Source organism: Harpia harpyja, chromosome 21 (assembly GCF_026419915.1).
Source record: "Harpia harpyja isolate bHarHar1 chromosome 21, bHarHar1 primary haplotype, whole genome shotgun sequence".
Classification (NCBI taxonomy): Eukaryota; Metazoa; Chordata; class Aves; order Accipitriformes; family Accipitridae; genus Harpia; species Harpia harpyja.
In genome coordinates this window covers 17,001,117-17,012,020 of record NC_068960.1, presented here as the reverse complement: position 1 = coordinate 17,012,020, position 10,904 = coordinate 17,001,117, and the positions used below count along the sequence as shown (strand labels likewise).

Here is a 10,904-nt window from a genome sequence, read left to right as displayed (position 1 = left end):
TAACCACCAGCGTTAATCCCCCACAGCTGGGGCTTGGCTCCCGCAAAGAGAATAATCCTGCCGTGAGATCCTTGGCCTCTGCTCAGATTAATGGGCCGCGGGCAGGCAGAGTGGCTCAGCTGCCAGCCCTGCTCCTTGTGTGCCACTGCCAGCCCGCAGGGCCCTTGCAGCCCGGGTTTGCTGACCCGTGGCACCTCTGGCCCTGCTCGAAAGGCCTTTTTGTCCTCCCTGGGGGCTGTACATGGGTGTACCGGTGGCAGCAGGGTAACCGAGTACCCTGAGTGCCAGCTCAGCCACGGCAGGAGGGCAGCTGGGGCTGCCGACGGGGTCTGGTTTTGCCCCTCAGAGCAAGCAGAGCTGTGGGTCCTGGCTGTGCCATGGGTACATGTGCCTGGTCGTCTGTGTCCCCCTGCCTGGGATCTGCACCCTTGCTGGGTGCTGCAGGCAGGGGAGGGGGTTGCTGCCAGCCCAGGGGGGGACAGGACACAATCCAGCCCAGAGCAGCGGCCACCACCATGTGCACCCACCACCGTGCAACTGCCTCCCTGGTCACCCCTCCCCGAAAACCATGGGAGCCACAGCGTTTCCCCATGGGGGCTTTATTGTCTTGTGCCCGGGGTGGGGGGCATGAGGAGGGGGTGATCCCGCACCAGGCCGGCTGGGTGCAGGCTCCCTGAGGGAGAAGGGGGTGCAGGGCTGTGAGTGGGGGCTGCAGCGGGGCCAGCCTGGCCCTGGGGGGGGTTGCTGGGGTGGGGGGGCGTATGGCTTCTCTCCTTCAGTGCTACTGCCGGCAGGGTCCTGCGGCGGGGCTGGGGTGTGCTGGGCAGGGGGCTGCGGCCGAGCTGGAGGGTGCTGGGCCAGGAGGCTCCCACGTTGGAGGGGGACCGGGGCCCTCAGCTCTCCTCCTCGGGGACGGGGGCAGCCGCGGGACCCCTGCTCCTCTCCTCGGCATCGCCCGCGGGCAGGAGCAGGGCCGGGCTGGGGCTGGAGTGCCGCTGCTTGCGCATGAAGGGGAAGACCCTGTGGGCAGAGAGGGGTCAGCGCTGGTGGGGACCAGCCCAGCACCACGGGGGGCCGGCCCCTGCCCTCACCGCTTCTTGGTCTCCGGGGGGATGACGGCCTCGGCCAGGAGGTTCCTGTAGAGCTCCGACTTGAGGAACCGTGGGTAGGAGTCCTGGGAGAGCAGAGGTGTCAGGCTCCTGCCCAACCCAGCCCTGCCCAGCCCTGCCCTCACCCACCTTCTTCATCAGCATGTAGATGTGCATCTGGGCATCATCCATCACGTAGCGGTGGGGCGTCTTGATGCCCTCCAGCGTCCGCTCCATGGTCTTGCTGTCAATGTTCACCCAGCGCGTGGCCCCAGGAGCCAGGAACTGCCTGGGGAGTCGCAGCCAGAGGTGAGCACCCAGCCCCGCAGCAGGACGTAGCACCATGATGGCCTGGCCTCCCCCCAAACCCTCACCCCGCTGGCACTCACTGGTAGATGGAGTCCACGATCTCGGTGATGCGGGACTGCTCCCCATAGCGCAGCTCCTCACACGCCTCCCAGAAGCTCAGGTTCTCAGCTGAGGAGGGGGACATGGCATTGGGGATGGGGACATCATCCCCAGGCCATCACTGCTGGGCCCACCGCCCAGCCAACTGTGGGGCCAAACCCCTGGTATGGAGCCAGCTGCTGCAATGTGGGGTGGTGGGGTCCAGGGATACTGGGATGTGGCAGTGGGTCAGGGGGTGCAAGGATGTGGTGGTGGGTTTGGGGATGCCAGGGTGGGGCAGTGGGTTTGGTGTTGCTGGGACGGGGCAGTGGATTAAGTGGTACTGGGATGTGGTGGTGGGTCTGCGGGTGCTGGGACAGGTTGGTGAGTCTGGGAGTGCCAGGATGGGATGATGGGTTTGGGGGTGCTGGGACAGGGCAATGGGTCAGGGGGTGCAGGGCTGCAGCTGCTCACCGCTAAACTCCTTCTTGAGGAAGTCGAGGAGCTGCGCCCGGCCCAGGGGGTCGGTGAGGAGCTCGCTGAAGTTGAAGCCCCAGCGCTCCACACGCAGCTTCGTGGGGGTCTGCACCCTGTGGGCGACACCGGCGTCGGGGCAGGCATGGCCCCATCCCCCCCTTGGACCCCGTGTATTGGGGTGGAGGGGGGAACAGGGGCTGGCAGCCCCCCCCCGAGGGCGCTTACGTGGGGGCATTCATGGCCCAGTACGTGGTGTCATCTGTGATCCAGGGGTTGCTGGGCAGGCAGCCGGACATGATGGGGTCGTGGGGCATATACTGCTCATTGAACTTGATGTACCTGCCAGGGGCAGCGGCTGGAGGCGGCCAGGACCACTGTCCCACCGCTGCCACCGGCCCCAGCCACCGCGGGGCCATGCTTGGACTCTGAGATGACCGTGGAGCCTTGGCTCTGCTCCCCACCAAGGGTGATGGCAGTGCAGGCACTGTGGTGCCAGCAGCTGTCCACAGGAATGTGGGTGCTCCTGTCACCCAACAGGGACCCTGCCTGCAGCCGGGGCAGCTGCCATACACTCACCCCTCGAGGCAGATGGAGGACTTCACCCTGGTCCTGGCCATGGCCTTCCTGCAGTACTCGATCTGGGGCCAGGCGCAGGGGAGATGTCGGGGGTGCCCAGCAGCCCATGTCCCCAGGAGCCACCCCCTCCCCTCGCCCCACTCACCTCCCGCTTGTAGTAATCCATGTTCTTGGTCTGCAAGAGATATGCAGGGCTGGGTGAGGGCACAGTGGGCTGGGACATTGTGCCCGCCAGCCCTGCCATCGCCACCTTGGGCAAGGACCCAGGCATCCAGCCCTCATCCTCATCCTGGCATCCCATGGCCATCCCTGTGGTCTCCAGCCTCATCCCCACACCCCTCATAGGATGAACCCCGGCATTCCCTCCCCCCCCCCAGCCCCAGCGTGGCACCGGCCCTGGGTTAGTGACACTTACGTGGGCACAGGACACGGCACACGGCGCAGAGAAGAGAAAGTGGGTGGTTAGTGAGGACAGGCTGGGGTGGGGGATGATGACTGGGGCAGTGTTAGTGGGGCCACGACACAGGGAAGGGCCCAGCGGTGGCTGCAGGCACTCTGGGATGCCAGGGCTCCCAGCAGTGCGGCTGCTCCATGGGGATTAGGGGTGCTGGCACAGAAGGGTGGTAGTTGCACGGGCAAACACACAGACCCCCTGGTTCAGCCAGGGCGGGGGGACAAGCTGGACACATAGATGTTAGCAGAGATGGGGCTCCCTGCCCCACCAAAATATAGGCACAGCCTGAGGGGGACGGGTGGCCATGCACCCACCGGGGCAGCTCGGCACACACGGGTGGCTGTGCCCTGTGTCTGCTGGCAGCCCCGGGGGTGCCCACCCCCCCCACTCACCAGCTGGACACGAGTGGTGTGGCAGTTCCTGCGCTCAGGGCCCTGCTCCAGCACGTTGGGGGCTCCCGGCTGCAATGAGAGCATCGTGCCGGGGGCTGGCGGGAACCCCCGCGCTCCCCAGCCCCGCTCCCCGGGCCGGGGCCGTGCCTGGTGCCGGGGAGCTGCCCAGGGCTGCACCCACCAGCCTGGCACCCCTCGCCCCCTCCAGCCCATCCTCACCGGGGGCCGGTTGACGAGCCAGTACGCCTGCTCCTGGCAGTCAATGACGATGCGGTCGCCCTTCCGCCGCTGCTTGGCCGCCCTGCCCGTGCAAAGGCAGCGGGGAGGTGCTGGCACCCTCCCTGCCCTGGGACCCAAGGGTGCTCCATCCCCAGCGGCTCCCCAGGGTGCAGTGGTGCTGGGCCATGCCTGCACTCACCGAAGCTGCTCTCGTGCCTGCATCACCACGAAGTCCCACGTGTGGTTGATCCGCTTGTGCAGGAGGTTGTAGTTGTCCTGTGGCAGGTAGGCATGGCATGACACCCGGCCCCTCGCCTGGCTCTGGGTCCCATCCCCGCTCCAGCACAGGCAGAGCTGGTGCTGCCCTGTGGGTGAGCCCCTGCTCCTGGGTGAGCTGAGACCTCCCCCAGCTCACCACAGGTGTGAGGAGGGCACCGCTCACCTTCTCGTGCTCGATCAGGTCACCCTGCCTGCGGATGTTCTTCTTGGCCAGGTAAATGGCTGCAAGAGGAGCGGCGGCACCTCAGGGGGGGGCCCAGGAAGGGGCTGCAGCCCGTGCTGGTGCCAGCGGCACAGTGGCACCTACCGTAGTCCAGCTCCGTGGCTGGCCACTTGGTGCTGGTCCAGAAATAGGGGGTCTGCAGGGTCGGGAGGGGGAAGAGGCTGAGGTGGACACTGTGGGGTGCCGTGGTGCCGAGCCGGGGGAGCCCCGAGGCTGCGGCAGTGCCCACGCCGCCAGTGGGGCCGCACCTGGAAGCGGTAGGGTGACTCGTCCGCCCGCAGCACCAGGCTGCGGGGGTCTTTGAGGGGGTAGATGTAACCGTGCTTCACGATGAGGTTGCCGAGGTGCAGCGACTCTGGAGGAGCGGAATCGGGGGCTGCATGGCAGCTTGGCAGTCCCGGTCAGCCCCACAGTGCCGGCCACCCGTGCCGGGGCACTCACCCTCCTCGGAGATGCCGTACTTCTGGATAAGCCACTCCACGATGTCGTTCCCTGGGGACCGAGGCAGCATTAGCGGGGTGCAATGGGGTCCCCCAGACCGGGCACGGGGAGGTTCCCAGGCTGAGGCACCCTAGCACGGCACAGTGGGTGCCGAGGGGGTCACGCAGGGTGACGGGGGCCCTGCCAAGGACATGCTGGGCTGCCCGCCCCGGTGAGCGCCCGCCCCGCTCAGCCGATGCATAATTGATCCCAGCTGCAGCGCTGAGCACCCGTTGGGTGCGGGGAGGCGAGCGGCGCAGGGCTGGGTGCTGGGTGCAGCACCGGGGCCACCCGGGGAGCGCCGGCACGCCTCCCCCACCCCGCGCGCCTCGCAGGGCGCCCCGCCACGGGGACCCACCTGTCATGGCGTGGGGGATGACGGTGATGAGCAAGCGTTGGTTCCTCATCTTGATGCCCATGTCAGGGTCCTGCATGCTGACGATCATGCGCTCCATCTGCCGGGCAAGTGCCTGCCACGCTCAGCCCCCCGGCTGGGGGCACCGGGCCTGGGCACAGCCTGGCTCCCCCCGCCCTGACCCCGGGCACCCTGTGCCCAGCTCGGGGACAGCCTGGCAGCCCGCAGCCGGACCTGGGACACCCCGTGCCTGGAGCGGGGACAGCCTGGCACCCTGCAGCCGGACCTGGGACACCCAGCAGCTGGGCGAGCGTGTGACGCCAGAGGTGCGGGCACCCATCCTCCGGGCATCCCTGGGCCGGGGAGCCCTGGTTTTGGGCAGCAAGCTCTGCCGGGGCTGCGGCAGCACCCCGGGCCGGCGGGCAGGGGCTGAGCACGCAGCTCCGGGGCGCTGCCCGTGGGTGTCCCCGCGTGGGGCGGTGCCCGGTGCCCCGTGGCGGTGCCGGGGCCGGGGTGATGCCCGCTGTCCCGCGGTATGCTGGGTGGTGCTGGTACCCGGCCCCGGCGACCCCGACGCCCGTGCCGCCGGCGGTGCCCGGTCCCCGACGCTCGCGTTGCCCAGTGCAGTGCCGGTGCCCGGTCCCCGCGGTCCCAGCGCCCGGTCCCCGGGGTGCCCGGTCCCCGCGGTGCCGATGCCCGGTCCCCACAGTCCCAGCGCCAGGTGCCCTCGGCACCCCGTCCCCACGGCGCTCAGCGCCCGGTCCCCGCGGTGCCCGCCGCCCGTGCCGCCTGCGGTGCCCGGCGCGGTGCCGGGTGCCCGCCGCCCGGTCCCGGCGCGGTGCCCGCTCCCCGTGGGGCCGGGGCCGGGGCCGGGGCCGGCTCACCTTGCGCAGACAGGGCATCTGGAGGCGGGGGTGCCGGCCGCGGGGGCCGCCGATGGTCATCGCGGGTGCGCGCCCCGCGCCGCGCCGCTCCGCCCTGCCCCGCCCCCGGCCCCGCCCCGCGCCCCCCACCCTCCCCCACGCCCCCCCGGCGGCTGCCGCCGTCTGCGCCGGGCGCCCCGACGGGCACCCCGGTACGGGCGCCCCCGCGCCCCGGCCCCGGTAGCCGGGAGCAGCCCTCGTCCTGCCCGCCGGTCCCCAGGGCCCGGCCCGCTGGGGCCCGGCCCCCCCCCCCGGCCCGGCCGGGTCGGGGGAGCGCAGGGCTGGCCCCGGGCCCCCGGGGGTTGCGTGCCCTGGCTGACCCGGTGGGCTGCCGGGTGCAGGGCGGGCGTGTGTGCGTGTGGGGAACCGCCGTGGCTGTCGGAGAGGCTGTGCGGGCAGGGTGTGGGCAGGGCACGGGCAGGGTGTGGGCAGCGCGGGGTGAAGTGCGGGCAGGGCGCGGGCAGCGCACGGAGGGTCCAGCGGGCTGCCCGCGGGGTGCGGGCGGGGCGGAGCGGCCGCTTGCCGGGCGCGGGCAGGGCGCGGGCAGGGAGCGGGCAGGGAGCGGGCAGCGCGGGCGGGCGCTGCGCGGGCGCGCACGGCGGATGAGCTCACTGCAGTCTCGCCGCCCATGAGCGGCGGGGCTGGAGCCGCCCGGCGCCGAGGGGCGGGGGCGGGCGGGGGCGGGCAGCGGAGCCGCCGCGTCTGCGGGAGCCGCCGCCGCCGCCGCCGCCCCGCCGGGCAGCGCCGGGGGAGCGCAGCGGGGAGCGCCCCGGGGGAGCGCGGCGGGAGCAGCCGGCACCGGCGAACGCGGCGGCAGCGGGCGGGAGGAGCGCGGCCGCGGGCCCCGGCGGCAGCCGGTGATACCGGCGAGAGCCGCGCCCCGGGCCCCGGCAGCGGCCGCCCCGCCCGGCCCCGGGGGCGCCGGGTCCGGCCCGGCCCGGCCCGGCCATGCTCGGCCTGGACGTGTGCGAGGCCGGCGGGCAGCTGCTGGAGCTGCTCTGGCTGGCGCTGTGCTACCGAGGTGAGCGGCGGCGGGCCGGGACCGGGGCGGGAGGCGGCGGGGGCATCGCCCGGGCGTGCCCCGGGGGCGGGCATCGCCTGCTGGCCCCGGGGTGGGCATCGCTCCGGGCCGGGGGAGCGTCGCCCCGGGGTCCCCAACAGGTGAGCGTCACCCCGGGCACCCGGTGCGTTCCCGAGCGAGCATTCCCCTCCCCCGCCAGGCCCCGGGGGACCGGAGCATCCCGCAGGGGCGGGGAGCACCCCCCCGCCCCCGCCACCTCGCGGCCCGGCCTGCGGCACCCAGAGCACCCGCCGTGTCCTGCCACCCGTGCGGGGCTGGGCGAGCCCTTGGGCGGCCGCATCCCTGGGCTGGGAGCCAGCGTGGCCGGGTGCCGCACGCTGCCGTGACAGCCGGGGGGGGGCAGGGGCCTTTGCTGGGGGTCCGGAGGTGCAGCGAGGGCACCGCTCCGTGGCCCGGTCGCCGCCGCTGCCCCGGGGACCCGCACAGCTGGCCCTGCGGCCCGGGGGCTGAGCGCGGTGGCCCCTGCCCCAGGCTGTGTCCCCAGCGTGTCCCCGGGGATGGGGTTTCCAGGGCCTTTGGGGAGCTCAGGGCTTGCAGGCAGAAGGGTGGGGGGGCAGGGCAGAGGCAGGGGCCGTGGGGCCATCACCTGCCCTTGTGCCCCCCGGCAGCCTGGCACCCACCGGAGCCTCCGTTTGCCCCAGAGCTGTTATTTTTTCCTTGCAGCCGCTGGTGGTTTGGGTTTGGGGTGGGAGGTGGGGCTGGGGGCTGCCCAGCGGGGTTGGACGGGGCCGCGGGGCGGTGACAAGGACCCCTCCGGGTGACAGGGCACGAAGGGTGCCTGTGGGCCGCGGCAGGCTGCAGACACCCCTCCGGACTGTGCACACCACGTAGGCACAGGCTTGTCTGGCTCCATGACCATGTGGAAATGCAGCCGGCAGCAACACCTCGGGTCTCAGCTGTGCCACTGGGCCCGGGGACAGAGCGCCTGGCAGCGTCCCCACGGCCACAAGCAGGGGGACAACTCGGCTGCCCTGTGGGGGATTGCCCACATCCATTCGTGGCGTGTCCCAGCTCAGCCACCCACCGCCCACCAGTGCCTGCATGTCAGGGGGTGGGGGGGTGTCCCCCGGGGTGTCCCCAGGGTGGCAGGACTGCCACTGCCTGTCCCCCGCAGACATCATGGCTGACAAGGAGGGGGTGACGCTGTCACTGGAGGAGGAGGAGGATGCCGACGTGGCCCTGGCGTACAAGACGCCGGAGAAGAAGAGCCTGCGGGAGATCCAGGAGCTGGACCCGGGGGACGAGAGCCTGCGGAAGTACAAGCAGGCGCTGCTGGGTGCCATCCCTGCCGCCGTGGGTAAGGCGGGGGCTGCCTGCCAGGGCTGGGCACCCCGGCACCCCAGCACGGTGATGCAGCCTCAGCAGACGCAGGGAGCTCAGGCATCCCCAGCACCCATGGGGCATCCCCATCAGGGAGGGTGCATCCCGGCTGGCATCACCTGTGGGTGCTGCCTGTGCCCCCCACCTGCGGAGACCCCAGCATCCCCCTGCCGACAGGGTAACGGCTGCCCGGGGACCCCGGTTGCCTTGGTTACGGGATCACCACCGCAGTTTCCATAGGAACGGTTACAAGGGACCGGGAAATTCATTGGGATGACAGAGACAAGAGAGCAGCCGCTGGGGCCCGGGTGGCACAGCTGTCGGTGCCCAGACAATGCCCCCCCGCTCCCCATGGCATCCACCCCAGCCCGGGGCTGCCCTCTGTGTCTGCGGGGCCTGGGCCAGGCTGGGGTGCTCTATGGGCCCAGCACCCTGGTGTGCTGGCTGATGGGTGCATGACAGCTGGGGGGGGGGGGGTGTGTGTGCGCAAGTTGGTGAGGTGCGTGCAAGCCAGTGGGGTGCACGATGGTGTGTGTGCAGGCTGATGGGGTGCAAGTGGTCTGGTAGAGTGCAACTGCTGATGGGGTGCAGGTTGGGCTGTTGGGGTGAATTAGACCAGTGCCTGCCTCAAGGGACGCCTTTGCCTGCATGTGCTGCCTCCCACCCCCACCCTTGGCCCGCTCCCAAGCCAGGGAGCATCGCACCCCGGGAGATACCCGTGACTGGGCACTTCTTTAAATGTGGTCTTACCCCAAAAGTGTTGAGGCCAATGTTGGGGCTGGCCTGAGAAGCCCCCGGTCTCCTGCACCCTGCCCAGCACTCGCTGACTCCTAACACCCCCACCACGGACGCTGTGGCCCTTCATGCCGTTGCAGGGGGCGTGGGCAGCCCCCCAGCTGCGCTGGGATGGAGGTGCTGGTGGTGGTGGGGTGAGCACGGGTGGGTAAAGTCTGCGCCCTGCTGCTTGTCCCTAGATGCCAGCGTGCCCAACGTGCAGGTGACGAGGCTCACCCTGATGTGCGAGCAGGCGCCGGGGCCCATCACCATGGACCTGACAGGTGAGCAGTGGGAGCACCCATGGGAGGAGGAGGAGGAAGGGGTGCTGAGCTGATGGGCCATCTCCCCGCACAGGAGACCTGGAGGTGCTGCGGGGCCGGGCCTTTGTGCTGAAGGAGGGGGTGGATTACAGGGTCAAGGTGTCCTTCAAGGTGAGGCGGGCGTGTGGTGCCCTGTGCCTGCTGGCTGGGCACAGCCCTGCTGCCCTTGCACCCTGAGGTCCCTGTCCCATGGGGCTCCTGCTGCCACCCGTGGGTCTCTGCTGCCCCAGGGTCCCTGCCACCCGGAGTCCCTGCTGCCTTGGGGCATCTGCCCCTCACCCCTAGGGTCCCTGTCCAGCCTGAGGTCCCTGCCCACCCTGGGGTCCCTGCCAGCCTGGGAATACTTGCTGCCCCCAACATCACTGACACACCAGGGTGCCTGCCACCCCAGGGTCCTTGCCCCTCTTGAGGGTTCCTGCCACCCCAGGGTCCCTACTTCTCTCAGAGGTCCCAGCCATTTTGCGTCCCTGCCTTTCCCAGGGGTCCCTGAAAGTCCCTGCCCCTCCTGGGGGGTTAGGGGGTGTCCCTGCCATCTCAGGGTCCCTGTCCCTCTTGGGGGTCCCTGCCACCCCGGGGTCCCTGCCACCCTTGATGCTGCTCAATGCCCAATCCTGACCAAGAGGCTGGATCCTGGGGGGGGGGGGGGGGGGAAGGGGTGTCAGGATGGGTAGGTGACCTCCCCCCCCCAAGAACAGGGGTCCCCAGGGCGGTGGTGGGGGCACCATGCCGTAGGGCAGCGCCCATGGTGCCCCTGCCTTCTGCCTGCAGGTGAACAGGGAGATCGTCTGTGGGCTGCGGTGCCTGCACCTCACCTACCGCCGGGGCCGGCCCGGTGAGTGGGGTCGGGGGGGCTGGAGGGGAGGGGGGGGGTGTGGTGTGTGCCACCCTGGCCCCGCTCACCCATCCCTCCTCTCCCCTTCTTGCCCAGTGGACCGCGACGTCTTCATGGTGGGCAGCTACGCACCGCGGGCCGAGGAGTACGAGGTGGTGACGCCGGCGGAGGAGGCTCCGCGGGGCTGGCTGGCACGGGGCTCCTACCACGTCCGCTCCCTCGTCACCGACGATGACAAGATGGAGCATCTCTCCTGGGAGTGGGGCCTCTGCATAAAGAAGGCCTGGGAGGACTGACCCCCCCATCCACACCCCGGCTCCCCCCCACCTGCCAGCTTGGGGACGTGGTGCCTGCCATCCCGGGGGACCCCTCGCTGGCACCACCGCGCTTGCCCCGGTCGTGTGAAGGGTTGGGGGGAGGGGGGGTCCCTTAGCGAGCGGGCACCTGCAGTCGTGGTCTTCGCAACCAAAGTTATTTTTAATTGCTGTTTTTTTTTAAATACTGACGCCCGCCCGGTCCTCATGGCATCCCCATTGCTGGGGCCGGGGCCATGACCCTGCCGTGGCGGCACCGTGCCCAGCTACCCGCCCAGTTGCAGGCTGTGCTCTTCCATCGCCATTAAACCCTACAGACTGGTCTCTTACTGGTGTGTCTGTGCCCTCATCGCCTCTGCCTGCCCCCCCCCCCCCCCATATCCATATGCCTGTCCCCATCCTGCTGG

General features: G+C 70.6%; 2 protein-coding genes across 3 annotated transcripts; one reads left to right on the top strand and one right to left on the bottom strand.

Moving 5' to 3' along the window:
* Nucleotides 1–597: 597 nt before the first annotated feature.
* RGS11 (regulator of G protein signaling 11) lies at nucleotides 598–5,921 on the bottom strand. Of its 2 annotated transcripts, none has more exons than XM_052772813.1 (17): nucleotides 5,815–5,921; nucleotides 4,934–5,030; nucleotides 4,537–4,587; nucleotides 4,344–4,450; nucleotides 4,180–4,231; nucleotides 4,036–4,094; nucleotides 3,793–3,869; nucleotides 3,594–3,675; nucleotides 3,375–3,443; nucleotides 2,674–2,703; nucleotides 2,529–2,590; nucleotides 2,178–2,291; nucleotides 1,950–2,065; nucleotides 1,478–1,565; nucleotides 1,239–1,377; nucleotides 1,092–1,174; nucleotides 598–1,020 (listed from the first exon to the last, which is right to left on the bottom strand). In XM_052772813.1, exons 1-17 carry the CDS (start codon nucleotides 5,872–5,874, stop codon nucleotides 894–896), a joined length of 1,413 nt encoding a protein of 470 aa, XP_052628773.1. In that variant the 5' UTR covers nucleotides 5,875–5,921; the 3' UTR covers nucleotides 598–893. The 2 variants fall into 2 exon arrangements, with proteins under 2 accessions (XP_052628773.1, XP_052628774.1); XM_052772814.1 differs by having other exon boundaries at nucleotides 2,674–2,697.
* A 592-nt stretch (nucleotides 5,922–6,513) lies between these two features.
* Nucleotides 6,514–10,826, top strand: ARHGDIG (Rho GDP dissociation inhibitor gamma). Its single transcript, XM_052773351.1, has 6 exons — nucleotides 6,514–6,874; nucleotides 8,049–8,231; nucleotides 9,229–9,312; nucleotides 9,386–9,462; nucleotides 10,120–10,183; nucleotides 10,280–10,826. Exons 1-6 carry the CDS (start codon nucleotides 6,802–6,804, stop codon nucleotides 10,477–10,479), a joined length of 681 nt encoding a protein of 226 aa, XP_052629311.1. The 5' UTR covers nucleotides 6,514–6,801; the 3' UTR covers nucleotides 10,480–10,826.
* Nucleotides 10,827–10,904: the final 78 nt, after the last annotated feature.